General features: G+C 42.1%; 2 protein-coding genes across 5 annotated transcripts; one reads left to right on the forward strand and one right to left on the reverse strand.

The window, feature by feature from the left end:
- Nucleotides 1-897: 897 nt before the first annotated feature.
- On the reverse strand, nt 898-17807 carry UTP15 (UTP15 small subunit processome component). 2 transcript variants are annotated; one of them, XM_063179750.1, is made up of 12 exons: nt 17609-17799; nt 17180-17272; nt 16914-17098; nt 15636-15814; nt 14740-14865; nt 13946-14081; nt 6137-6221; nt 4000-4149; nt 3637-3738; nt 3307-3440; nt 2753-2811; nt 898-2243 (listed from the first exon to the last, which is right to left on the reverse strand). In XM_063179750.1, exons 1-12 carry the CDS (start codon nt 17696-17698, stop codon nt 2020-2022), a joined length of 1563 nt encoding a protein of 520 aa, XP_063035820.1. In that variant the 5' UTR covers nt 17699-17799; the 3' UTR covers nt 898-2019. The 2 variants fall into 2 exon arrangements, with proteins under 2 accessions (XP_063035820.1, XP_063035819.1); XM_063179749.1 differs by having other exon boundaries at nt 16914-17272; nt 17609-17807.
- A 166-nt stretch (nt 17808-17973) lies between these two features.
- ANKRA2 (ankyrin repeat family A member 2) lies at nt 17974-27103 on the forward strand. 3 transcript variants are annotated; one of them, XM_063179747.1, is made up of 9 exons: nt 17974-18100; nt 18616-19004; nt 20978-21136; nt 22589-22654; nt 23777-23874; nt 24035-24160; nt 24553-24619; nt 24706-24786; nt 26295-27103. In XM_063179747.1, the coding sequence occupies exons 2-9, from the start codon at nt 18716-18718 to the stop codon at nt 26348-26350; spliced, it is 942 nt and encodes a 313-aa protein (XP_063035817.1). In that variant the 5' UTR covers nt 17974-18100; nt 18616-18715; the 3' UTR covers nt 26351-27103. The 3 variants fall into 3 exon arrangements, with proteins under 3 accessions (XP_063035817.1, XP_063035818.1, XP_063035815.1); XM_063179748.1 differs by having other exon boundaries at nt 17980-18151; XM_063179745.1 differs by having other exon boundaries at nt 17980-18080.
- Nucleotides 27104-27890: the final 787 nt, after the last annotated feature.

Below are 27890 nucleotides of genomic sequence, written 5' to 3' on the forward strand. Positions count from 1 at the left end.
GTAGAACTTGCAAAATTTTTCTAGCTGTTTCTACCACTCGTATCTGCCTTTCAATGTCTTACATGAGCAAATTAATTTTGCAAGAAATTCCTATTACATACCAAATTCCAGGCCTATGGGAGAATTCAAGCCATAGAACAGGCTAAGAACAAGGTTCTACCCTAATGTCATACTACATGTACTCAACAGCCTTTGGCACACCTCTTTCCATTGTATTCACACTGATCCAGCCCTGCTTGAAGTTAAAATAAACCATTACCCTAGCATTCAAACAATAGACTCAAATTCCATCTACTGCACATTGGAAGTGGCAGAATTACACAAAATTGAGTTTTGATATTGAGCTTGATATTTTCTCATTGGTACTTTACTCATTATATTAATTCAAATTAATTCCCCTTTAGAAGTATTACCTATTTTCTAGAAAAATTGTAACTCAAAAATACATATGCATCATTAAAAAAAGTAAACTAAAAAGCATGCACTTCTTGAATCATTCTGCCATGTGCTGTGAATTCATCAAAATCTTTAATGGAGATGAAGCGGGGAGAGAAAAAACAATGTAGCCAAGTGTTATCAAATGTATATGCTGTTTTCTTTGTATTTTCAAGGATGTGAGATCGGATATTAACCTTAAATAAAGACAGTGACACATTAAAATTAAACAAACAATTATTTTCTGGTAAATAAAAACTGAAAATTGTTGACTGCTGACAGTACTGGACACACAACTGTAGTGGGCTGGTGCTGGCCACACACCAGGCAGCCACCAAAGCCCCTCACTCAATCCTCTGCAGCTGGACCAGGCAGAGAAAATATAACAAAGGATTCATGCGTTGAGATAAGGAGTGGGAGAGATCACTCATCAAATACCATGACAGGCAAAACAGACTCAACTAAGATATATTAATTATATTTATTACTGAACAAAATTAGAGCAGGACAATGAGAAGTAAAATAAACCCTTAAAAACACCTTCCCCTCACGCCCTCCCTCCTTCCCAGCTCTGCCTTCTCCCGCAGTGGCACAGGGAGACAGGGAATGGGGCTATGGGCAGTCCATGACCCGTGGCTTCTCCCGCTGCTCAGGGAGAGGAGTCCTTGCCCTGCTGCACTGTGGGCTCCCCTCCCATGCAGACAGATCTCCATGAACTTCTGCAGAGTGAGCCCATCCCACAGGCCACAGTCCTCCCCAAACTGCTGTGGGGTGGCCACTCTCCCACGGGTGCATCCTCCAAGGGCAGGCTGCTCCAGCCTGGGAGCAGGGCCCCTCTCTCCATGGGTGTCCCACGGGGTCACAGCTCCTCCAGGCATCCACCTGCTCCAGCACGGGCTCCTCCATGGGCTGCAGATGGATCTCTGCATTCCCCATGGATCTCCATGGGCTGCAGGGGCAGGGCTGTCTCACCATGGGCTGCAGATGGATCTCTGCATTCCCCATGGATCTCCATGGGCTGCAGGGGCAGGGCTGTCTCACCATGGGCTGCAGGGGAATCTCAGCATTGGGAACATCTCCAGCCCCTCCTTCTTCACTGACCTCGGTGTCCACAGGGTTGTTCTTCTCACATGTTCTCACTCTGCTCTTCTCTGGCCACAGTCACAACTGCACAATAACTTTGTTATCCCCATTTCTAGTGGGCCCAACTTTGGCCAGCAGCATGTCCATCTTTGGAGCAACCAGGGATTGGTTCTGCCAAACATGAGGGAAGCTTCTGGCAGCTTCTCACAGAAGCCACCCATGCAGCCCTGCTGCTACCAAAAATGAGGCCATGTAAATCCCCATGTAAATGTAGGAAGTTATGTAACTCTGAAATAAAACTTTAAAACTAAATTGTCTGAAAAATATTGCATGGACAATCTTGAAAATGTCCTCTCTCTCATCTTCAGTAATCAAGCCTACTCAGCAACACAGTTTAAAAGACAGAACTTCAACTTATTTTGAAAGTCACTATTATAAGAAATTACCAGGAGAACAAGTCATGTCTTTCAAGTTAATAGTGACAATTTGTTGAGATGGGGGTCAGTAATTCCTATTTGTTTCAATGATCTCCGTGACACCATTACTTTTGCTCTCTTCTAGACACGTATCTCTTTTCTTAGTAAAAGTAGCAAACAGTGTATCCATCATTCCCAAAACTTCTAGTAGCTCTTCTTGATAGTCAATTTCTTTTCCAATAGCTTGCTGGAGTTTCAAGAACTGTTTATCAACTATTGCTGACTGCCCAACCACAGGTTGATAAATGTCTATAAAGAAAAATATCAGTTAAGAATCTATAGTTGTATAAAAAGGTAAAAATTATATTAGCTAGTTAGAGATACATTTAAGGACTCTGGCAGAAGTCAAACATTCGGAAAAAATAAGACAACTTTAATGTTGTCTGTTCTGAAAGCATAAGCTTTATGTACTTACAGCAGCAGTATGCCAAACTCACAGAAACAGAAGTTTTTATAACCTCAAATACTATTTTTAACATCACTAAATAAGAGGAAGCTATTTGTACTATGTAAACACAGAAACATGAAGTATCAAAGGTACTTAGAGACCACAAGGAGCTCCCTGCAGCCTGTGCAAATCAAATCCTGACTATGGTCAAAGATATCTGGAAATATCTCTTTTTTGGATCATTCTCTTGACACTAAGCCCACAGATATAAACAGAATCATTAAGGTTTGGTTTCTTAAAAATGTAGCACTTTCAATTTTATTTGCAAGCTAGCTATATGGCTTTGAGAATCTTTTTTGTATTGTCTTACCAGTGATCATATCGGCAACAATAACCAGCACAGGAGTAAATCTAGGCTCAATCACACGCCTGCAAAATTAGAAGACATTCCTATTTTACTGGTTTTGTCAACTGTACTCCACCACCAACAAGCAGCTTTCTCACACAGGCATACAGACAAATTTTTCTTGATGAAGAGACATCACAGAACAGCAGTCAGAGATGCAAGTCAAAAAACCCCACCTATGTGGTATTTACCCTCTTCCTTTCAGGAAGCCACACGGGGCAGGAGAAGTGTCAAAAAGCCTTGAGTACATAAAAACACAAATTTCATCAAGGAGACAGAAAATAACAGACTAAGGGTAGAGTGTTTAGCAAAGAAGTAGAATAGCTCATCAGCAAAACCATTCTGTGCTAACAGGTGAACTGTTTCAAACCTATCCCAAAGCCTTGGTATCAGAATAGAAAAGGCATATGACATTTCAGGAGTACCAGTGTTCTACCAGTGATCTGCTGAAACTGTGGTGAGTAATTAGGGAACAGAAGTGTCAAAATAGTCAGAGGGAGCTCATGTTAAAATAATACCTTGCCACAAAGGTAAGCAGGAGATTAACTTGCTTCTCATCTCGGCCTGCAAGTGCACTTCTCAGTGTTCCTCTGCGATGCAGCTCCTGCATGACTGCAACCGTGACTTCAGGGGTATGAAGCATGATGGGTGGCTGGACACATAAAAGAAGAGTTTAGTAGCAAAGCAACATCTTTACACACAACACTGGTGTCAGCAAAACCAAAACAGAACACAACTTAAGACTCCTTTCTAGTTATACACAAAAACAAAATTAGTGTGACATACAGGGAAAATTAACATCATGTGACGCATTGAACTCCGACAAAGAAGAAAAACCAATGCCTCACCTCGAGTACTGCATCAAGAGCCTTGGAAGACTGAAAGCTCCTCAGCAGCTTATCATATTTTCTCAAAACACGTTTTACAGGTTTACTGACACAGAAATCTTCCTAGAATCCAAAAAAATAGTTCACAGTAAGATAAATACACACACACTCACATAATGGATTAGACACATTTATCATGAATAATTTTATATATCATATAAAATTATACAATATATAAATTTAATATAAATAAATTTATATGTTATATTTATATATTCTTTTATATAATATTTATATATTATACCCTTCCCCTTCGCCAATTTAGCACATTCAAATAAACCAATTTTTCAGAAATGTTTCAGCACATATTATCTTACCACATACCTGTTTTGGCATGTAACTTCTTCCTTTCACATAGGTTCTATATGCTGGTTGTCTCTTCTTTTGAGAGTTTTCATTCTTTTCTTCTGGTTTTCTATGTTTAACATTTAACACCCCATTGGTCATGCCTACAACTATGGTTTCATCTTCAGGCTAGCACAAAGAAATTCACAGAGTTAGGACCCAGTGCTTATCTGTGCTCTACCATGCATGTACGTGCTCTAGCTACACACTTTTATAGTTTTATGTTTCATTACAAGGTTCAAATCACAGTATCATAGATGACTTAATGTGGAATGCACCTTTTTGAGGTTCCATGACTGAATACTTTGTTCAAGGCAGGGACAGCTTCCAGGCAATGCTCATAAGCAACATTACAGACTGACTAGTGAATCAATCTCAATTATGCTTAACACCCTTCTGTAACTATAAGGTTTTGTTTTTTCCAACAGCATACAACTACCTTTGGCTATTAGGTACCATACAGCAGGCATGAACAGAACCTATGAGAAAGCAAAGCTACCATGGAACAGCAGGATTTTGAGAAATAACTGAAAGTTGTTCAAAACACCAGTCACTGGTTTACATCATTTCACTTATATAATGAAGCAGGTGTAAATTTCACCCAGAAAAATTGTGGATGCCCCATCCCTTGAAGTGTTCAAGGCCAGACAGGATGGAGCTTTGTGCAACCTGGTCTAGCAGTGTCCTTGCCCAGGGCAGGGGGCTGAAATTAGATGACCTTTAATATCCCCTCCAACCCAAGCCATTCTACAATTAGATGATATAATAAAAGCCTACAGAATTATGACAGGAACAGATGGAGATCAGCTGATGAATGGCTCATTTAAGGGCATCAACTGAAGGTTATGAAGATTCAAGTGGAACAATAGGGAGCAATTCTTCACACAAATATCAGAAATGTGGAACTCCTTATCAAGGAATCTAGGCAAGGTTTCAAGTTTAATCAAGCTCAAGGAGAGACTGAACAGGCTTATGCAATAGTAATTAACTGAATTACAACGAAACTACACTTTGATGAGTTAATTTCTCATCTGAAAATGGAATTTGGGAGAATATCAACACACTTGCTCTGCGTTTAGTTTTCTATATGCATTTCCTTATGCAGCATGTGGATTTAGACCCACCTTTGATTTGACTCAGTAAAAGCATTATAATGTTCTTGTATGACCATTTAAAATTCAAATTTAGTCAACAGAAAAATTCCAGTTTTGTCAACAGAAAACAAGATCATACTTAAAAAGATGTATTATACACACTCTAGAGATGTTAAACTACATGTATTGCATATTTTCCAGTCGCCATAGGGTCTTAAAAGGCTATGGATTCTTCACTTCAAAAGAAAAAAAAATCCAAATTTATTATAGCTCAGCTCCCTTGGTAATACAGTAGGAAATGAAGACACTACCCACACATACCTTCCACATTCCAGTAGAGAAGGACAATTAGCAAAGGTAGTAAAGATCCCTCACAGGCCCATTCACATGTCCTTCAAAGGCTACATAAGGGGATACTACATGACAACAGTATTGCTTAAAAACTGGTGCCAACCTCCAAATTTCAGGCCAGCAGATAACTTATCCACTGGAAATCAAGAGCTTCTGAGGAGTAAGAGTCTCTGATGTCTGCTTCCAAGAGACACCTTGACAAACAAATTTGTTTATGCTCACAACCATTTTCTTTCTTCCTCAGACCAACCTGACACCAACTTTTAAAGCAAGTTTACATCCTATTCTGAATTTCTCAACAAATTAACTACTTTTTTTTATTGCTGCCATGCGAAAGGACTCACAGCATTCCTGAAAGGCAAAAGGTAAGTATAATCATCTTGAAGTTGAAGGACCACCTTTCTAAAGTGAATGCTTTCCCTATGATGTACATTGTCATTCATAAACACAAGACATTGCACTGATCTAGTCAGGTAACATGGTATTTGAATCTACTATGCTTAAAAACTGCTAGTGTTTGTTACTCAGGAGAAACATATTCAACCCTACTTTGCACGTACACCATTCTTCTGAAACACCCAACAGCCAGGAAAGCAACAATTATTTATTTTCATGACTTAAAAGGTATCAGGAATTCACTTCTAGTCTAGAGAGACTTCTAATGCGCTTACCGACAACGCAAGACTGAGGATGGATGTTGCATAGTTGAAGCTGTGGACCACTTTGTAGGATGTAGTACTGTAAATCTTCACATGCCTACACACAAGAGCAAAGATAAAAAACCTGTTAGTAGAGATTTACTGTTGTCACTTTACAGGAACTTCATCACTCTCATCTTCTACAGATCATTCAAGGAAACTGAGAGTTAATACAATGCTTTCCTCAGACTACCACTGAGCTTCTTAGGTATTACTCCTGCCACAGTAATGTTCTGTTAAAAGGTATCCACAAGTCAAGTCAGGAGTGCACTTACCTCACAAAAGGTGAAAATGGGGCAAAAATAGAAGAAGAAATTGAAGGCAGGCATAGTGATTATTTGAATTCAGAAATGCGTATTAGGAAAACACTGAGACAGCATCTCTTCAAATTTGTTCTTAAATTTTAAATACAAGATCTACTAGCAATATCTGAGAGTAAATCTGTAGATACTCTTGCATCCAGCTGCCCATTAAGGATTGAGTTGGAAGCACGAAATATTTAACAAACTCGAAAACAAAGTATTATCTTCCAAGGACAAAAGCTAGTGTTATGTAATTGTAAAGCCTGAGGTAGCCTAGGCAATACAGGAGGAAGAAGGAAAACAGATCCAGTGTCATTTCACATCACTTTGTATTTCTAATGTCTAATGTCTCAGACACAAGACACCAACTATCAGTACTCATCAACTGAAACCGAATGAAAAAAGCAAAGAGGTCACGTTCACAAGCACTCTTGGGTACAAGAAGCAAAAGCAGCAAGACACAAAACCCAGGCTCTTAAAAGGCGAATACTAGCACATTTTCAGATATTTAAACTGTATTAAAGTTAAAAACAGTTACATTCCTGTCCTGGGTTGACTATATGATGCTTTTATCCCCAATCGTCACATTCTGTTTATGTTGAATAAGTTTTGTACCTTTAAGAGTGTTCCAGAGAGCGAAGGGGGGGAGAGAAGAAGCGCGCAGTTTGTTTTCAGACACTGCACTCCTCCTCCACATTCCTGCTCCTGGACTGTGTTGTCTGCGGACGGACAGCGGGGCAGAGAGCTCTTCTTTTGCTTTTTAGTTAGTTCTAGCTAGCTGAGGCAGAGAAATTCCCTGGACTGTTTTTTTCCTTTTTCTTTGGACCTCTTGAACCTGCTCTGGACTGAACACCCAGGAGAGCACCGGCAGCTGCAGCTGTGGCCCACCGGGCCGGGCCTGGCCTGCAACAATTCCGGGACTGATCAGAGACTGAGTGAGCTGAGCTTCAACCTGGGGTTTTCTCAGTTTGTCATCTCTTTTAGAGTGGCAAGGGGTCTCATTGTTTGATATTGTGTTGGTTTTATTGTTTAATAAACAGGTTTTTTCCACCTTTCTCTAAGGAGGTATTTTTTCCTCCCGGACCAGTTGGGGGGAGGGGCCCATTGGATCTGCTTTTCCCACCGGAGCTCCTTCGGGGGATTCTTCCCCAAATTTGATCTAAACCTGGACAAATACATGAATTGGCACCCAACGCGCTGCTGGAAAAGGTGGAAAAAAGCCCTATAATTGTGTGTTTGTTGTTGTTAAAGCAGTTAGTAGTCATGCTGCTTGGACCCCTGATGTCTCTGGTTGTGAAAGCCTCCGTGTGGCTCTGGGCTCTAGACCTTTTTGAGGTTTCAATACCTTTCTGGCCATTAGGATTATTGTCCTTAACAAGTAATTTTTACGGTAGAGGCGTACGGATTGGAATAGCTGTTGCGCTGGCCTTGGTGATAATGATTTATAAAGCATTCACAAAGATACTGGCCCCTGTTTACGACATGTGCGGTTTATGGTTTCTTCATCCTACCCAGCATCCCAATTCCAGTAGTACGTTTTGGGAATTTATTAGTAACTACACTCAGTCTGTTAGAGGAGGAGCCAAGAATGAGACTTTCCAGCCTTCCCTTTCCCTCTTCTCCTTTGGATCGGTTATGTCACTTTTTGAGAATGTTCAGTTTCCCCTGAATATTAAAGAGACCATCTTTCTGGTATTTAATCTGGTAAGCTTCCTCTATATGGTCTGCAGCTTCTCTAGAATGAGAGCTGAGATATCCAGAGGAGCTGGTGAGACCCCTGACCCAGAAGCAGATGCAGGCGTGAAAAATCCTGAGTGGGGTGGAGAATGGGAAAATATAGGCCAAACCCTGAAGGAATTTTCTGATCCTGTAGACTGGGATTTTCCACGGGAACAAATTCAGAACGTAGCAGAGGTGGGGAAATACCTAAAGGAGAAGTGCCATGACGATTCTAAGGAGAAAAGGCTCATTGCAATAAGCTGGGCCCTGGCCTATGCTTATCGCACTTTGTTAGATACTGTCGGGCAGCAGACAGAGGCAGGGGGGCAGGGAGATAAATCAGCTATCCCAGTCACTCAAGCTGTAGCCAACAGCCCAGGCTCGAAGCCAGCAGCCAGACCAGATAGTGAGCCTAAGCCAGCATCTAAACCAATGGCTGTTGCTACCAGTACTAGAAGTGAGAAACGCACTGAAAAAACTGATCGACCAGTGGATGATGACGATGATGGTGATACAGGAGAAGGAACCTCAATGCCTCCTTACATAAAATCAGGAGTCAAAGCAGCAGGTGCAAGACCAGACGCAAATACTGAGTCTTATTCCCTGAAGAACCTTCGTGGCCTAAGGAAGGATTACACCCAACGACCTGATGAATCCATCATTAGTTGGCTGGTCCGTCTCTGGGATGCTGCAGGCGAGGCTACAATTCTGGATGGCACTGAAGCCAGGCATTTGGGATCCCTGTCACAGGATCCTGTCATAGACCAAGGAATGATGAGGGGGCTCTCACAGCCTCTGGGAACGGGTCCTAAGAAGTGTAGCAGAAAGATACCTGTGTGCAGACGATCTCTATATGCAGCAAACTCAGTGGAAAACCATAGAACAAGGGATTCAACGCTTGAGGGAAATGGCAGTAGCTGAGATTGTCTTCTCAGATGATGGAAACACTGTAAATCCAGACTTGGTACCATGCACATCTCTGATGTGGAGAAAACTTGTACGACTTGGGCCACGAGAATACACTTCTGCTTTAGCAATGATGAAGGAGGGTGATGGTGAGGAGACTGTGCTTGATATGGCAAAGAAGCTCCAAGCTTATACAGACACTGTGAATGGCCCAACACATGCCAGAATCACAGCGGTGGAAACACGTCTTCAAAAATTAGAGGACAAGATAGAGGAGGGTCACAAGAAACTGAGGGAGGAGATTAAAGAGGGCTTTCTCCAAATCTCGGCAGTACAGATCAGAGGTTCTGGTACCCAACGCAGACGTTCCCTGGATGGCGAGAGAAGGTACATCCCACGAGCTGAGCTGTGGTTCTACCTGCGTGATTGTGGAGAAGACATGGGGAGATGGCATAGAAAACCTACCGCTGCTCTGGCACAACGGGTGAGACAACTGAAGATTCAGAGAGGAAGTTCCAAAAGGGAAGCAGCTCCAGTGGCCAGTAACCGAACTGTCACATATGATGATAATGACAATATTTTTGATCCCCTTGAAGGAACCTCCAAGACATATGCCCAGGGAAAGGATAACCAGGCTTAGAGGGGCCCTGCCTCTAGCCAGGTAGAGGCTGGGGAAAACCGTGGTTTTTGGACTGTGAGGATTCGTTGGCCTGGCACATCAGAACCACAAGAGTACAAAGCTTTGGTTGACACTGGTGCACAATGCACATTAATCCCATCGAGACATGTGGGGACAGAGTCTGTTTCTATTGCTGGTGTGACAGGCTTTTACTTTGGTGGAAGCTGAGGTGAGCCTGACTGGAAATGAGTGGAAGAAACACTCTATTGTGACTGGCCCAGTGGCCCCGTGTATTCTGGGCATAGGCTACCTTTGAAGTAGGTATTTCAAAGATCCAAAGGGACTCAGATGGGCATTTGGAATAGCTGCTGTAGAGACAGAGGGTGTCAAGCAGTTGAACAGCTTGCCTGGACTGCCAGAAAGCCCATCTGCAGTAGGTCTCCTGAAGGTGGAAAAGCAACGAGTGCCAACTGCCACCTCAACAGTGCACCGCCAACAGTACCGAATGAATCGAGATGCTGTGATCCCCATCCACAAAATGATCCGTGAGCTGGAGAGCCAGGGGCTGGTCAGCAAGACCCACTCACCCTTCAACAGTCCTATTTGGCCTGTGGGAAAATCTGAAGGAGAATGGAGATTGACAGTGGACTATCGTGCATTGAATGAAGTGACCCCACCCCTGAGCGCTGCTGTGCCGGACATGCTGGAACTCCAGTACGAGCTGGAGTCCAAGGCAGCAAAGTGGTATGCCACTATAGACATTGCCAATGCATTTTTCTCCATTCCTCTGGCAGCAGAATGCAGGCCTCAGTTTGCTTTCACCTGGAGAGGCGTGCAGTACACCTGGAACCGACTGCCCCAGGGGTGGAAGCACAGCCCCACCATCTGCCATGGACTGATCCAGGCTGCACTGGAAAAGGGTGAGGCTCCAGAACACCTGCAATATATTGATGACATCATTGTGTGGGGGAAGACAGCAGCAGAGGTGTTCGAGAAAGGGGAGAAAATCATCCAGATTCTCCTAAAAGCTGGCTTCGCCATCAAGAAGAACAAAGTCAAGGGACCTGCTCAAGAGATCCAGTTTCTGGGAGTGAAGTGGCAAGACGGACAGCATCAGATTCCCACTGATGTCATCAACAAGATCATAGCAATGTCTCCACCCACCAATAAGGAGACACAAGCTTTCCTAGGCGCCATAGGTTTTTGGAGGATGCATATTCCCAAATACAGTCAGATCATGAGCCCTCTCTACCTGGTCAGCCGTAAGAAGAATGCTTTCCACTGGGTTCCAGAGCAGCAACAAGCCTTTGCACAGATCAAGCAGGAGATTGCTCATGCAGTAGCCCTTGGCCCAGTCAGGACAGGACCAGAGGTGAAGAATGTGCTCTACTCTGCAGCCGGGAACCATGGCTTGTCCTGGAGCCTTTGGCAGAAGGTGCCTGGGGAGACTCGAGGCCGACCACTAGGATTTTGGAGTCGTAGTTACAGAGGGTCTGAAGCCAACTATACTCCAACAGAGAAAGAAATCCTGGCTGCCTATGAAGGAGTCCAGGCTGCCTCAGAGGTAACAGGCACTGAAGCACAACTCCTCCTGGCACCCCGACTACCAGTGCTGGGGTGGATGTTCAAAGGCAAGGTTCCTTCCACTCACCATGCCACCAGTGCTACATGGAGCAAGTGGATTGCTCTCATCACTCAGCGCGCCCGTATAGGTAAACTGAATCGCCCTGGGATTCTGGAAATAATTACAAACTGGCCGGAAGGTGAAAACTTTGGTCTTTCTGATGAAGGGGAACAAGAAGTGACACGGGCTGAAGAAGCTCCACCATACAACCAACTGCCAGCAGAAGATACACGATACGCTCTCTTTACTGATGGTTCATGCTGCATTGTGGGAATGAAACAAAAGTGGAAAGCAGCCATATGGAGCCCCACACGACAGGTGGCAGAGGCCACTGAAGGAGAAGGTGGATCAAGCCAACTTGCTGAACTCAAAGCTGTTCAACTGGCCCTGGACATTGCTGAGAGAGAGAAGTGGCCAAAGCTCTACCTTTATACTGATTCATGGATGGTAGCCAATGCTCTGTGGGGATGGCTGGAAAGGTGGAAAGAGGCTAACTGGCAGCGTAGAGGAAAACCAATTTGGGCTGCTGAAGAGTGGAAAGACATTGCTACCAGGGTAGGGAAACTGCCTGTGAAGGTCCGCCATGTAGATGCCCATGTACCCAAGAGTAGAGCTAATGAGGAGCACCAAAACAATGAGCAAGTAGATCAGGCTGCAAAGATAGGGATGTCCAAAATAGACCTAGATTGGGAACATAAAGGAGAGTTATTCCTAGCTCGATGGGCCCATGATGTCTCAGGCCACCAGGGCAGGGATGCCACCTATAAGTGGGCACGAGACCGAGGGGTGGATCTAACCATGGACAGTATTTCTCAGGTTATCCATGACTGTGAGACATGTGCTGCCATCAAGCAGGCCAAGCGAGTGAAGCCCCTGTGGTACGGTGGGCGGTGGTCCAAGTACAAGTATGGGGAGGCCTGGCAGATTGACTACATCACACTGCCCCAGACACGCCATGGCAAGCACTACGTGCTGACCATGGTGGAGGCCACCACTGGATGGTTGGAAACCCACCCTGTGTCTCATGCTACAGCTCAGAACACCATCCTGGGCCTTGAAAAGCAAGTTCTGTGGAGACATGGTACCCCTGAGAGGATTGAGTCAGACAATGGGACTCATTTCAAGAACAACCTCATCAACACCTGGGCTAGGGAACATGGCATTGAGTGGGTGTATTATATTCCCTACCATGCAGCAGCTGCAGGCAAAGTGGAGAGGTACAACGGACTGTTAAAAAGCACATTGAAAGCATTAGGTGGGGGATCTTTCAAGAACTGGGAGCAGCATCTGGCAAAAGCCACCTGGTTAGTTAACACCCGAGGCTCTACTTACCGAGTGGGCCCTGCCCAATCTGAGCCTTTGCAGAGAGTAGATGGAGACAAAGTCCCAGTGGTACATGTCAGAGGTTTATTAGGGAAGACAGTTTGGATTAATCCTGCCTCGAATACAGACAAACCCATTTGTGGGGTTGTTTTTGCTCAGGGACCAGGTTGCACATGGTGGATAATGCAAAAAGATGGAAGAACACGGTGTGTACCTCAGGGAGTTCTGATTGTTGGATAAAACCTGTATAAATATCCCTGTTTCCTGAACGTTATTACCATTGTCTGTGTATAGTTGTATAATGGACGTATCACGTATGTACTTGTAGAGTTAGAATTTATATTAGTGTTAGCAGTGAGCAGACGATATGGGGATAAGGGGTGGAATGTCCTGGGTTGACTATATGATGCTTTTATCCCCAATCGTCACATTCTGTTTATGTTGAATAATAATAAGTTTTGTACCTTTAAGAATGTTACAGAGAGTGAAGGGGGGGAGAAAAGAAGCGCGCAGTTTGTTTTCAGACACTGCACTCACTCCTGCTCCTGGACTGTGTTGTCTGTGGACAGACAGCAGGGCAGAGAGCTCTTCTTTTGCTTTTTAGTTAGTTCTAGCTAGCTGAGGCAGAGAAATTCCCTGGACTGTTTTTTGTCCTTTTTCTTTGGACCTCTTGAACCTGCTCTGGACTGAACACCCAGGAGAGCACCGGCAGCTGCAGCTGAGGCCCACCGGGCCGGGCCTGGCCTGCAACAATTCCGGGACTGATCAGAGACTGAGTGAGCTGAACTTCAGCCCGGGGTTTTCTCAGTTTGTCATCTCTTTTAGAGTGGCAAGGGGTCTCATTGTTTTGATATTGTTTTGGTTTTATTGTTTAATAAACAGGTTTTTTCCACCTTTCTCTAAGGAGGTATTTTTTCCTCCCGGACCAGTTGGGGGGAGGGGCCGATTGGATCTGCTTTTCCCACCGGAGCTCCTTCGGGGGATTCTTCCCCAAATTTGCTCTAAACCTGGACAATTCCAAAGACTGGAAAGATCAGTTTATTTAAAAAACTGAATCCTTATTCAGAAGTTCTCCATATGCATTCCCAAACGGCACATACAATCCTTATTGATATTCAGATTAGTAAGAGGAAAAGATTAAATTGTATCATAGAAGCATAGTACAGTTTGAATCATAGAATCATAGTACACTTTACCGCAAACAGGTTAGCAGTGATGTGAAATAATACCTTTCAAAGAAAAAAGGTCCTAAAGAATGGAACCATAAGGAAGCCACAAAATATACCAACCTGTCGAGAGATCCTGACAATAACCTTTGTCCAGAGCTGTTCAGGCACAAACAAGTCACAGTTTTATGGTGATTTTTAAGTGAAACTAGTAACTGTCCACCTTTTAGTACATCCCAAACTTTGACATATCGACCTCCTGTGAAGAGGAAGCACACAAAACATACACATGTACATATTTATGCTTCTCTGAAGAAGTTTTCACAGAGTGATGCAGTATTTCCTTCGCAATACCTTTACCTCCTAACAGTTTTCTGTACCTACTCACCATCCTCTTCCATTCTATCTTCTGGCACAAGCCTGTTCTTTTTTTAGGCCATTCTGAATGGACCTAAATGATTCAACCATTCTCCAATCATACTCATTACAAAAAAAAAAAAAAAACTTTAAACCATAGGGTTATGGTACCTCTGATGGAATAGCAACAAGAGACTAAAAAAGCTTGTCAACATGATGAGAAAGACAGTCCTATCCTTTCAAAAGCTAAGTATGTTAATTCCTTCACTTTAGAAGTGGGCCAATTAGTCTGCATTTTGTTATTACAAATTATATTGGGGGCAGGGAGGTAGCGGAAACAACAAGAATATTAAAACAAAGACAAAAAGGAAAGACCCTTACTTGCACCCGGCACCTAAACGCAGATTCTGACAGAAGATATTTGAGAAATCAAATTATTACATCACTTACCACTTCATTATCAAACTAAAACAGCACACAAAAAGCTGAAGTATTCCTCAAATGAGGACCACAGAAAATACATTTGATTTAATTCTATAAATTCTAATTCACAGAATCACCTGCAGATACCAGAAGTCCACCAGATGGAAAGAGAAGCACGCTCTCCACAGGATGGCCGTGCTCTATCGTCATGACACTACTCTTTGTTCGTGCATCAAACAGTTTCACAGTGTGATCATAGGAACCTGCAAACATCACCATAAATCAGTTTCATAATTTCAACTAGTTCAAGAACTAAAACAGCTGCGTACTATCATCTAAAGGAGTTCCTGGCTAATAGCAACAGTCTTCAATCATACATGTAAAAACACCTTGTGACTTACCTTGGTTAGTTTACAGCCTTGGGGAAACAAATTTTCTAATTCTAGCCCTAGCTACCTGTCAGTCTGTAAAATTAATTTGTTTTCATTTCATTTCACTTCCATGAACGAAGTGTATTTATAATAATGAATATCAAGCAACCTGATGAAACCTAGCTTCTTGTGCCTCATGAAAAAAGGAATACTAGGTTTTTTTCACAGTTTTCCACAGACTAATACAAAGCAATTGTTAGGAAAACCAAAAGCAGCTGATTCCAAGAAACTCCACATGACTTCACATTTTTGAGTGTGCCAGTTATGAGCTGTACAGACTAGAGTCCTGCTCCAGAAACTTGGTACAACATTTCAGTCACTCCCTAAGGATACATTCACAGTATTTTCTTTCACAAGTTCTGTTAACCCTAATAGACTAAACCATGAAGATGTTAAAACTCAGTTCCTGCAGTTTCCCCTAGAACATCAGTGTCAAGCTTAAAAAGCAAGCAAAAAAAGGAAACAGTAAAGTAGGTACTGCACAGGCAGACTGATCCTTCACGACTAAAATGCAATAAACATGACCCTACTGTATCAAAAACTTTCTGCATTTTTCTTCAACTCAATCTAAAAGAAGTATAAACAAAAAAACAAAACCAAACCTGTTATGAAGACATCTGCATTCACTTTACTTGCACAGCCACATCTCACATAGTCAGTATGCTCACTGTAAGAGATGATTTCTGTGGCACTTGGAATATCCCACAATTTTGATGAATAATCATCACCACCAGAAAATATTCGGTATTTATCAGACAGGAATCCCACTAGATGAACTGGTCTAGAAAACAAAGTCCACAACACCCGAAGTTAAAATATATTCATGTTTCAAGAAGAGTTAGTATGTATGAAGAGTTTATTAAAGTACTCCAACCTAGAAGTGCAGTGTTTAATGTCAGAACTTGCAAAGCCTCACTTTATAACAGCAAATTTCAAGTATGGCTGCTTTGAACAATCTTCTTGCCTTTTAAAATCACTACTGAAGTCTTTGTTATCACTGTAATATCCCAACGGGTCTTGGCAGAACACACACAGGTGTATTCTGTGCAAATGCAGATATGAAGTCAACCTAGCCATTGGAACACCCAATTTGCAAACAGACCTCAAACAGAAACACTCTGAAGGTCAGTCTGGGTACTTCCTACTGAAAGGGGGATTCTTCTTGTTCTACATAGATAAACCACAAATCGATTTTTCATAGCACAGAAGTCTGTTGAGGCACTACCACTGTCTTCTCCTCACTGATACATCAGAACTCCTAATTTCTTCCTCACCCCATGCTACCACTATGCACTTCTTTGGTTTTGTTTTTGGAGCTTTTTAAGGAATTCCTGCTTTTACTGGTGTATTTCTTCATTGGTTTTGTTTATTTTAGAACTCTTTTCCTATCAGCATCAAATAAGATGTGCTTATCAATGCAATGTACCCGCAAGAGAGTATCTACACAACATATTAAGAGGCACCTATGTGAAAATGTATTTACTCTTCTACATACTTGATTCATATTTAGATTTTTTTAAAATCTCACTCCCATTTTAAATTTAACTTAAATCTACTTTTCAGTAAGATCTCCATGAGACAGTCAAAAGCGACATAAATCAGTTCTACTCAGATTTTCAGCAGCACGTGAAGCAGACATACGACCATAATTTAATGTAAATACTGAATATTGCTGAGGCACTTGAGCGGGTTGCCCAGAGAAGATGGGAATGCCCCTTCCCTGGCAGCGTTCAAGGCTAGGCTGCGGGGGGCTCTGAGCAGCCTGGGCGCTATAGCAGCAGGCGTTCCTGCCCTGTGGCAGGAGGGGTGGAACACGGCGATCTTTAAGAAACCCCCCGGTTGCTTTAGGATGCAAACAAAACAAAACAGCCCTGCCTTACTTGGTTTGACCCTCGAACTGCCTGAGCGGGGCTTTGCCGCTGACGTCGAAAAGGGAGATGCTGCCGCCCTCGCTGCCGGCGGCCAGCAGGCGCCCGTCGTCCCTGTAGGTGGCACAGTACGCCGCGTCCCGGAAGCGAGAGAACGTCTTGATGGGCTCCTGCGAGTAGCGGCCGTAGATGTGGATCTGCCAGAACAAGAGGGAATTACATCTCCTGGTGTCATGCCAGCTGAAGAACAGCATAAAAGCCTCCGAAAGGCCACTTACCCTCGAGGATGCTGTGACAGCGTAGTTATACGGCGGGACTGGGGAGAAGTCAATTTTATTTACTGCACCGAATTCCTTTATCTGAACAGGTGTCTAAAACAGTTGTGATAAAGATCGTTAAATACGCATAAGGACACAATCAAGTATGAAAACTGCAAAATAAAAGCTATTTTTCCTACAAAGAATTTAAAACTCCGTAAGAACCAAAACGTTTTTGCGGTGCAATGATAATGAGTTTCACTTCTGACAGACCACTCCTGTTCTTTTAATTTTTTTCCAATTCACTCAATACAACTTACCCTTTTAATTACGTGCTCTGAACTTAAAAACTAACTCATACGTGTTAAAAAAAAAAAAAAAATCATTGCACCAAAGTAGTAAAAGAAGGCATTCTGAGCCAGTAACTGCGACTGTTGGGCTTCCTCCTACCTTGTATCCCCGCCAGTACAGCGTGTCCTGTGTGATCTTCTCCCCGAGCTTGGGGCACGCCTGGACCACCACTGGCTTGTACGCGGCCATGACGCGGGGCCGGGCCGGGGCAGGCCGGAGCTCAGCGGGAGAGGCCCGGGAAGCGGCGGAGGCCCGGGAAGCGGCGGAGACCCGGGAAGTGGGGGAGGCCCGGGAAGCGGCGGCGGGCTCGGAGCACACGCGGCACGCCGCGCCGGCCGCGAGGAGAGATGGCGGCAGCACCGGCAGTGCGTCATCAGAGCGCGCCTCTCGCTGGCCAATCGGCAGGGCGGCGAGACCTCACTTCCGGCAGTGGCGGCGGCGGCGGCTGCAAGCCGAGGCGAGGCCGGGCCCGGGCCCGGGCCCCGGCGCTGTGGGGCCTGTCCTCGGCCTGTCCTCACCGGCTGCCTGCGGGGACAGGGGACGCCTCCAGACGTGCCCCAGACTTCCCGCGGTACTGCGAACAAGCCACGGGTATTCTGGGGTTGCCTTTATCGGTTTAACGGGATTTGGTTTTTTTCCTACGTATGTAATAGAAGCAGTTTATTTTACTCAGGTTGCAAAAGACATATGGGAGCTTAAAGTCGCTTTAACTTTTTCCTCAAGTGTAATGTTTTCGGAAAATAAAGTCATAGCTTGTTCTTGGCTTAGTATAAATCTGGTTGTTGTGTGGGCTTTTTTGTTGCAACTAGGCAAATATTCTGAAGCGTCGTTTCACATGGATGAAACTCCTACTGGCTTAATAGCGGAGTTTGGTTTAAACATCCAGGTGCTGAAACATATTTGCGTTTTGGTCACTAACTTCTGACAGCAACAAGAAAGGCCATAAGTTCGAATACAGTTTGATGTGTTTTTATGCATTGTTTAAGATTGATATTTCACCAGTGTTTTGACTGACAAAAATAAATACCATAAGCTTAAATACAGTTTGATGTGTTTTTATGCATTGTTTTACCAGAATGTTCTTAACCAGTGTTGTGTCTGTTCAGGTGCAGGTTGTCCAGGAAATTTGGCTTGGCTGGCCAGAATTGTTCCTGGCTGGAAACAATGAAGAACCATTTTGCATGAAACTTGAACGGGACTGAGATCATGGCATCTTCAACAAACGTAGATGTCGGGGCCCAGTTAATTGTGGAAGAATGTACCACCAGCTACAGCCTTCCACCCATGCCAGACATTAAAGTGGAGCATCAGCTTGATGCCAGCACAGAGGAGGGCCCAGCTCAGAGTGTCACCATGGGGATGAAATTCATTTTGCCCAATAGATTTGATATGAACGTCTGCTCACGATTTGTGAAGTCTTTGAATGAGGAGGACAGTAAAAATATTCAAGATCAAGTCAACTCTGACCTTGAAGTCGCATCTGTCTTATTTAAAGGTTGAATTTATGGTACAAAATATTATCTGTGTAGTGTGTCATCCTGCTAAGTTATTATGCTTTCTGAAAAAAGAGTTTCTGTGCTATATGTGTATTGATCAGTTTTCTAAGATATGTTCCTCTAACGTTTTTTTAATATGTTTAATGGATTATTAATATAAAAATTTGCTCCAATATTAATTGTTATGCTACATTTCGAATATATATATAATCTGAAGAATCAGGGGCACAAAAAGTTTTTGAAGCTAGTCAGAGCTGATGCTAATTAGGAAAACAAGCTGCTTCTGTATGGCATGTCGTGCAGCAGTATGCTTCTTCACAAAACACTGCTGAAAGCACTTTATGGGCACTTCAGTAACTTTCAGCAGCATGCTGTATCTTTTCATGAGGGTGATGAAAGACTGCACAGGGCAGGTGTGTTTTGTCACTGTGGCTGTACAGAGCGTCTGGTCCTAGCCATGGGCTTGCCACTGTAGCTGCACTGCTGCTGGAAAGCAAATGCTGCTCCAGGGCAGGATCCCTGCAGCTAATCCTGCCACTGCTGGGCAGTTTCATCTCATGAATGAGTCACTGAGTCTAAATACTGAGCTTTTTCATAGCTGAGGATATTGATACAGGGCAAAATTAGCACTGCCATCTACTTCCCCTTAGCTGTTGTGGTTTCCAGCATTTGCTGTCATATTTCAGACTGTTCGTGGTGTATCTCTCCCTGAAGTCCATGTGACCTATTGCCTGTGACAAATCCAAACACAGGCCTCCTCTGAATTTTGATTTTGGTTTCACTGACTTGTGTTCTTTGGCTGCATTTCAGCCACTATAGTTTTCAAACATTTTTGATTTTGCCCCAAGTGCTCAGTAGCAGAGCTGCAGGTCTGAGTGGCAGATTTACACCCATCAGCACCTGGGTAGTTTTTCTTAGGTAATATCTTTAAGTCCCTTAGAAGTAGTCCTGCAAATCCAGGGACCACAGGTCAAAATCTGTGGTTGGACTCTTAATTCTTTACAGTCCGTTCTAGCTGTTTGATTGGCAAACAAAACATAATTTTGTTTCCTTTTACACTCTACTTCTTTTAAGTAGTCTCCCTGAATTTGTGCTTGCATTTATGATCACAGACTTCTCTATGGTGTTACTTCAATGTGTGTGTTAATTAGTTTCTACGCATTAATTACTGGTGTCAAATCAGTTAAGCCAATATGGAGTTTAATCCTTCAATATGTCCTTTAAGAATCTAATCTCAAAACCAAAAGCTACTTTTGAGAATTAGAAGCCAAGACAACATGATAAATATATTCTGTAAAAAAATGCCATTAGCTTCTAGGAGAAAGCAAGAAAAGTTAGTATGAAGGAGCACATCAGTAGTGAAGGACTTCCTGAACTCTGAGCAGTGACCTGCTGTTGCATTTTAGGTACATTCATGTGGGTGCTGTCCTTCTCCTGGATAAGTATTAATCAGGCATTTATAATGCTGTTAAATTTTATCCAGGAGTGGGAAGAGCCCTGGTGAAGAAGTTAATGAATGTTGTCTCCACTCGTGCAGTGGAGGGGTTAGGGAGCAGGCAAAGGCTGCAAAGGTACCTGAGTGCAGGTCTGACCAGAGCTGCATCATGTTATTGCCTTGGAGAGTGTTTATGAGAAGATGACAAGTAGAACCTTCTTACCTAATAAATCCATGCCAGGATGTTGAAAAATCAAGACAAAGGCTTCCCTCATTTAGATACTAACTTGTCTCTGGGTGACATTATGCCATACTGAACTTATGAAGTAGCGTAATTGTTTTATGCTAGAAACTAATGCAGGTCTTTATTCAGCTTTCACAGTACACAGTGGGAAAAGCACATGTCACAAAGCTTTAACATGGATTTTAAAGGTCTTGTGATACTTTACAGTGCTTTACAGTTTGACTTAGAATCTATGGCTTGCTTTTAATGCTCTTATTAGTACTGAAATCCTCTCTGTTTTTTGTTCAATGTAGCTGAATGCAACAGCCACACTTCTCCTTCCCCTGGTATCCAAGTAAGACATGTTTATACTCCATCAACTACTAAGCATTTCTCACCAATAAAACAATCAACTACACTAACTAACAAACACAGGGGAAATGAAGTCTCTACAACACCTCTACTTGTAAACTGTAAGTATCTTTCTGCTTTTCTATTAATTATTTTGTGAACTATATTTTGGATGCTTGACAAATTTGTGCGGTTTTTTGTTTGGTGTTGCAATGAACGTAAATATAGGAAAAAAACACTGAGATAGTCTTCCCTCTCATCCTGTCCTCCTCAGAAAAAGGATGGAGACTCATTTTCCCTCTCATTTATTTGAGTTGTACCTGCCCATATAATTTCACATGGATAATTTCACATGGGTCCAGCCATAAAATAGTCATCCACCTGTTGTATGGAATTCATGACTGACGTTTATTTTCCAGATGGGGAAAAAAAAACCAGAAAAAGCCTTACCTATACTTTTTAAATCAAAAATTAGATAGTAAGTTGTAAGTTCATGTACTTCATGCCCATGTTTTCAGAACTTGTGCATCTTAAAATTAGATGTTTGGTAAATGCTGCAGGATACTTAAGATGTAATGTAAATATAGAATACTGTGACATGATTGTCACAGATCTTGAAAATCAAGGAAGCATTATTTCTGGTGGGATTTTTTTCTGAATTGTCAAGCATTGCCTTTTTAAATTAATTTGCTGTAATTTACTTTGTAGTAAATTATTTTCTCTATAAATTATAAGTCACTCTTTTTTAAAGAAAAATGCTACTTGCATGGAAAAAATTAATCGGGAGCTGCAGTATAGGCTACTGAACAAAATACAACATCTTCCTCAACAAACTCAACTTTCATGTGGTTACTTGGAGGAGGACAGTGAACATTTACAGTTAATGTAATCATTAGCTAATTTTGTTACTACATCATGTGGATACTTTATTACATTTAGCCTCCTGATTACCTTTCAGGACTGCTCCAAGTTGCAGTCATCAAAACCATGCACCCATGCAGTTTTCTGTGGGATTGGAGGTTATTTTTGCATAATCTCTGCAATAACAAATCCTTCAATCTTTGTTTTCTTCTCTATATATCAAGTTATGTATAGTTTTGTAATGTCTGATCTATTCCACATTATAGGGAGTGGGAGACACACTAGAGGCTTCCTTTGTTGACCAGTGGGACAGATCTTCTAGTGATCCGAGTGTGATTTTTAAATTAAACTTCCTTAATCTATCAAAATGTGTTTATTTTCACTTAATAAATGGGTCTTAAAGTAATCTTGGGTTGCTGACCGAACAGCAGTGAGGACAGCATATTACTTTGTAAAGAGTCAGTGTGGGAAGTATCCTTTGCTTTCAAGAATAACTGCTCCATTGCTTTAAAAATTACCTAAATCTGCGAAACTCTTCAGAAAATTTTCAGTGGTTTAATTGTGATTTAAGTTCAGAGCCTAAGGTAGAATCATCTACACGCTTGATTCCAAGTTCTGTACTGCTGAAGCCAATGGACATGTTATGCTCTGCTCTAAATAGAGCAGAATTAAAACTGCTGTATGTAGCATGGCTTTTGCTTTCTTTTTTGCAGCTTTATCTGTCCATCAGCTGGCTGCTCAGGGAGAAATGTTATATCTGGCCACACGTATTGAACAAGGTGAGACAGAAGAAGGTTAAATGCCTTTTTTGTTTTCTTTGGGCCATTTATATGCTGTTGTGTTTGACCTTTTCACCAAAGGAAGACATTTGAGGTATCTGTTCTTTGCAGATGTGGACTAATATTTTTTATCAATCTATTACTCACTCACTGTATCATTTGCATTTTAAATTAAAACATTAACATTAATAACAGTAGGTAAATCCCTTCCTCTCCCTGTTCTGTAGGGGTATATAGGTAATCCATGGTACTAAAAAAGGAACATTTTAATTCTGTCACAGCAGCTTATTTAATTTCATTTTTAATTTATCCTTGTCATTTTAAACATACTTGCATTAATGGTGGCTTTCCAATTCTATTTAATCAGTCAGCATAAAGACCTGCATGTCGCTAATGTAAGCCATGCCTCACACCTGCAGTGTAGTAGTAGTACACATTCTGAATGATGTGGCATTTGTGCGTCCATAATACATGTGCAAAACTTCAGCTCTCTCTAACATATTTATGAATTCAGTAGCATTATAAAGAACTTAGATATTAAAATAAAATCCAGCTGAAATACTTGTCAGCCAGCTGTTAAAAGAAGTTCTTTTCTTTTTCCAGCTGCACTTGATGTGGACCTTAATTGTTTTCACAGACCACCTTATTGATTACACAAACTTTGTGGAGAATGGGGTTGTTTTACCTATATTGCTGTACAAGTTCATTTTTTACAAAATTGTGTGGCTCATTCTATTGAAAAAACAGTCTACAGTATAATACAGGATGTACCTCTTTATTTTTCAAACATCCTTTATCTTCTTTAAAAAAGGTGAAGCCCAGATTACAGACAACTTGTAATTTTCTGAGTAAAAACAGAGTTTGATTTATAGAGCTTAAAAACTTGAATTTTAAATTATTCAACTAAAGGCTGAAATTTTTCTTTTGTCAGTTGGATGTGTTTTTCTTTCTTGGACAGAGATACTACCACCACCACTGGGACAGAATTTTGTTTTTAAAGTTGAGAATAACATTTAGGTCACACTGGTTCCTGGTGAATAAATGTTACCATCAGCACATTTCACCAGCTGATACAGTGCAGTGAGAAAAGGATTACTAAGTTATATATTTTTCTCTGAACAGAAAATTTAATCAATCATAAGGATGAAGAAGGATTTACCCCTCTGATGTGGGCGGCAGCTCATGGGCAGATAGCAGTAGTGGAATTTCTGCTCCAGAATGTAAGGAAAAAATCACAATTGATTTTGAATTCATTTACTCTTCAGTTTGTTTTGCATTCCTAAGTTTGTCAATGCTGCTACAAGCTTAAAAGATTTAAAGGTAAGGTCTATGTAAAACCTCCAATTTGCTTCTTTTTTTTAAACTGATACTTTATTTCAGGGTGCAGATCCTCAGATTCTGGGCAAGGGGCGAGAAAGTGCCCTCTCACTGGCCTGCAGTAAAGGATACACTGATATTGTCAAAATGCTGCTCGACTGTGGAGTTGATGTCAATGAGTATGACTGGGTAAGATTCTAGCTTGAATTTAGTCAGAGGGTGCTTTGGTCAGAAAATTGAAGCAGGACATAGCACTGCCTTGAGTTTGAAGCTGTTCTACCTCTTCTGAAATACTTGAGAGTTTTACAACTTTCATAGGATACGAGAAGGTGATGCTACTAGTTCTGACTTCATGGTAGAAAGAGAATGAGACCAATGCTGACTTCTTGTAGAAGTGTGATCTTAGTGTTTGAACAGTATACAAAAATGATGAAAGTTGTGAAGATCTAAAACTGAACCTCATTTTTATAAAACCTAGGAAGTCTCTTACTGTTACATAGAAGCATATTTGTGTATTAAGGAATTACAGTTGCAGGCTGCTTAATCATTTAAGTGTCTGAGGCATTTCTCTGCTTTTGCAGAATGGAGGCACACCCTTGCTATATGCAGTACATGGGAACCATGTGAAATGTGTTAAAATTCTTCTCGGTAAGCAGACTGTCCAAATTATCATTAATAATGTACGATCAGTTCTCCCTGTCAGAAATGTAAGATTCTATCCCTGTTTTACATAGAGAGTGGTGCTGATCCAACCATTGAAACAGATGCTGGCTATAATTCCATGGATTTGGCTGTAGCCTTGGGCTATCGCAGTGGTGAGTATTGCAAATGTAAACACTTTAAAAAAAAATTCATTTTTGCAGCTCCTCATTTATGTAGCTGCTGTAATGGCCCAGTAGAGGTTTTGCAGCTCTTAACATGTTACCTGTTGTACAAGTCCTAATAATCCTAAGTGCATTAAGCCAAAATGGGTAGGAGCTTCTATTCTTGTTTCAGAAAGTCAAGTACTTACTAAGAAAATGTCCCTGACCTGGCTCTATATCACTGGACACAAATAATGGTGTTTAGGGCTGATGCAGCCATGACTCAGATAAGGCCTGCAACCCTCCTGAACCCATCAGCCTACTTGACTGGAATGATGTTATGTAGTTTGCTAAACCTTCTTCAGTCAGATCAGCTCTAGCTCTAGTTTGTCTTGAGGCAGACAGTAATCAGTGAATTGTAATATCTGGCTTGGTTATGGAAACCAGAAGCAAAGAAGGGACTCCTTATTGTTTTTTTCCCTCACTGCTGCTGTCATTTTGAAACCTGTGAAATGTCTGCCATTACAGAAATGAATGGAATCAAAAAGTAAGCCAAGCACTCTATGTGTAGCTTCTCCAAGCCCTGCCTTGTGCTTAGGAATGAGCCCGTGTCATGGTTTAACCCCAGTCAGCAGCCAAGCCCCACACAGCCACTCAATCACTCCCCCACCAGAGAGATCAGGGAGAGAAGAAGTGTAATAGGGAAAGCAAAGGCTGTGCACACAAGCAAAGCAAACCAGGGAATTAATTCAGTGCTTCCCATGCACTGGCAGGTGTTCACCCATCTACAGGAGAGCCAGGCCCCATCATGCAAAATGGTTACTTGGGAAGACAAATGACATCACCACAAGTGTCCCCCCCTTTCCTGTTTCTTGTCCCCACTTTATACTCTGAGCTTGGTGCCACATGGTCTGGAATATCCCTTTGGTCAGTTTGGGTCACCTGTCCTGGCTCTGTCTCCTCCCAGTGTGGCTGCACCAAAAGCAGAAAAGGCCTTGGCTCTGGGCAAGCCCTGCTCAGCAATGACAAAAACATCTCTGTATTACCAACTCTGTGTTCTGCACAAATCCAAAACACAGTCCCATAGCAGCCACTGTGAGGAAAATTAACTCTACCCCAGATGAAACAAGCACAGCCCAACTTGACAGGAGTTTACATAGAAGACTGCTTCAAGAGCTCAGTCTCCAAGTGTTTCACAGAAGTTTCTCATAAATGCTTCTGCCTATTTTCTCTTCGTAGGCTAAAAATTTGCTTTCCATGTGCTAGCAGTCTATTCAAACCAAAGAACTGATGATGACCCCCCAAAACATTGTTTGCCTATCTGGGGGTATTGTTTTTGCATTATATAAGGCTTTTACTTTCTGAAGGAATGCTGACTTATTCACAGAGTGAATTTATAAATGTCTGGTTTTTATTAAATGATTACACAGGACAAGCAGATATCTGCTAGAAAAAAAAAAAGTGTAACTCTGAAAATAGAGAAAAAATAAATACTAAACTCATCTCTTTTTCTGCTTTAGTTCAGCAGGTTATTGAGTCTCATCTATTGAAGCTACTTCAAAATATCAAGGAATAGCGGTTGGCTTTTCTGCGGGTGCCACATCTTGGCTTGGAGATTTGAACTGCTGTTTAGCTCTAATCAGTGACAAGAGTTGGTTGTTTTGTAACTTTACTTCAGTGCAACTATTTGCTGGCTTTAGTTAAGCTTTTTGGTGTTCTTCCTCTTCTTTCATTGTTGTTAATACAAATGTGCAATGTCATCCTTTTCTTAAATATATTTTGTATAATTTTAGAAGAGTCAGTTGTCATGCATGAAAGTATTTGTAAATAAATCCAGTTTTGACCATCTAAATGTTTACACTGAGTGTAGTTGGTGGCACTATGCCAAGTGTCCTACTTCATCACATCATCAATACATATTCACAGGAAGAAATGTGTTTAGATATTGAGGGATATCACCACCAAAAGATAGATAGATGTATTGTTAATAATGCCAAAATGTTCACTCTGTGTGAAGTTTTTGAGACCCCCCCCCAGTTTATATTAATTCTGGCTAGAGACAGAGCAGGGTTCATTTTTGCGATACAGAGAAGGTGGCTAGGATGGAGAGCTTACTCTGCATCACCTCACCTCATTGCTAAGAGAAGGAGGCAGTCCCTTCCAGGGTGCAGGAGTTCCTTCCAGTCAGGGTAGACTGGTTGCACTGGGGTTGGTGGAGCTCTGCAATAAGCAGTTTTGCATGTGAATCGCTCTGTCTTTTGTACATTGTTGCTGTTAATGCTTGTTTTCTTACCTCATTGCTGTGTCCAGTAAATTTTTCTTATTTCAACCTGTGATCTTTACCTTTTTTGCCTCGAATTCCCCTTTCCATCTCACCCCAGGGGAAAGCAGAGAGGGAGTGGGGGAGCAAGCAAGTGGGAGTGCATTTGAAGCGTCCCAGGGAGCACTAAACTGGGCAGTACCATTCCTAAACCACAGCAGTCTTGTTTGGCACCTACTATGGGCCAGGAAGGATTGAGATGACAGATAAAATCAGGGGTAATTGGAAACAAATTTGATCTAAGTATTTGCTGTATTAGGTAGGGAGCCACTGGTCACAGTGTGGCTTTGTCTGTTGGTGTGGGTGTTGTACCTAACCCTTTGTATAATCCTCTATGTGCTCCTCCTGATGGTATTTTTCAGAGGAGGGAGGGGAATCAGGATTGTTCTGTTGCTGTACACTGTGACATCATTCATGGCATGGTAACATCAAAGGCAGTGAGGGCCATTTGGGATATGTATTCAGTGCTCCTCTCCTACCCTTACCTCAGGCACTACGATTTGGGACTCTATTAGTAGTCATGTCCAGTCTGGCAGGGGAGAATTGGAAAGGACGATTTTCCCCATCTTTTTACTCCTGTTACAAGAGCTTTTGAAAATTCTGAATTCCCTTTGGATGGTTAAGAAGAGCATGTTCTTGTTGCTAAGTCTGGCAGGTCTCCTCAGGGCAGTTTACATCATGTTTAGATATTTCTAGGGAGGTTATTCAGACATTGCCCTGAGGGTAGATAGTCATGAGTGGCATGGAATGTGGGAAGAAAATGGGCCAGCTTTTGAAGGATTATTGTGCTTCAGTG

Source organism: Melospiza melodia, chromosome Z (assembly GCF_035770615.1).
Source record: "Melospiza melodia melodia isolate bMelMel2 chromosome Z, bMelMel2.pri, whole genome shotgun sequence".
NCBI classification, from domain to species: domain Eukaryota; kingdom Metazoa; phylum Chordata; class Aves; order Passeriformes; family Passerellidae; genus Melospiza; species Melospiza melodia.

What these genes read in the sequence shown, in the direction of transcription:
- UTP15 (XM_063179749.1), bottom strand. Translation starts at nt 17,698, where the DNA reads ATGGCCGCGTACAAGCCAGTGGTGGTCCAGGCGTGCCCCAAGCTCGGG. An exon ending in TGTACTGGCGGGGATACAAG is followed by an intron (nt 17,273 to 17,608) that starts GTAGGAGGAAGC and finishes CAACTGTTTTAG; the next exon opens with ACACCTGTTCAGATAAAGGA. An exon ending in TGCAGATGTCTTCATAACAG is followed by an intron (nt 14,866 to 15,635) that starts GTTTGGTTTTGT and finishes TGATGTTTGCAG; the next exon opens with GTTCCTATGATCACACTGTG.
- ANKRA2 (XM_063179747.1), top strand. Translation starts at nt 18,716, where the DNA reads ATGGCATCTTCAACAAACGTAGATGTCGGGGCCCAGTTAATTGTGGAA. An exon ending in CGCATCTGTCTTATTTAAAG is followed by an intron (nt 19,005 to 20,977) that starts GTTGAATTTATG and finishes TGTTCAATGTAG; the next exon opens with CTGAATGCAACAGCCACACT. An exon ending in AACACCTCTACTTGTAAACT is followed by an intron (nt 21,137 to 22,588) that starts GTAAGTATCTTT and finishes TCTTTTTTGCAG; the next exon opens with CTTTATCTGTCCATCAGCTG.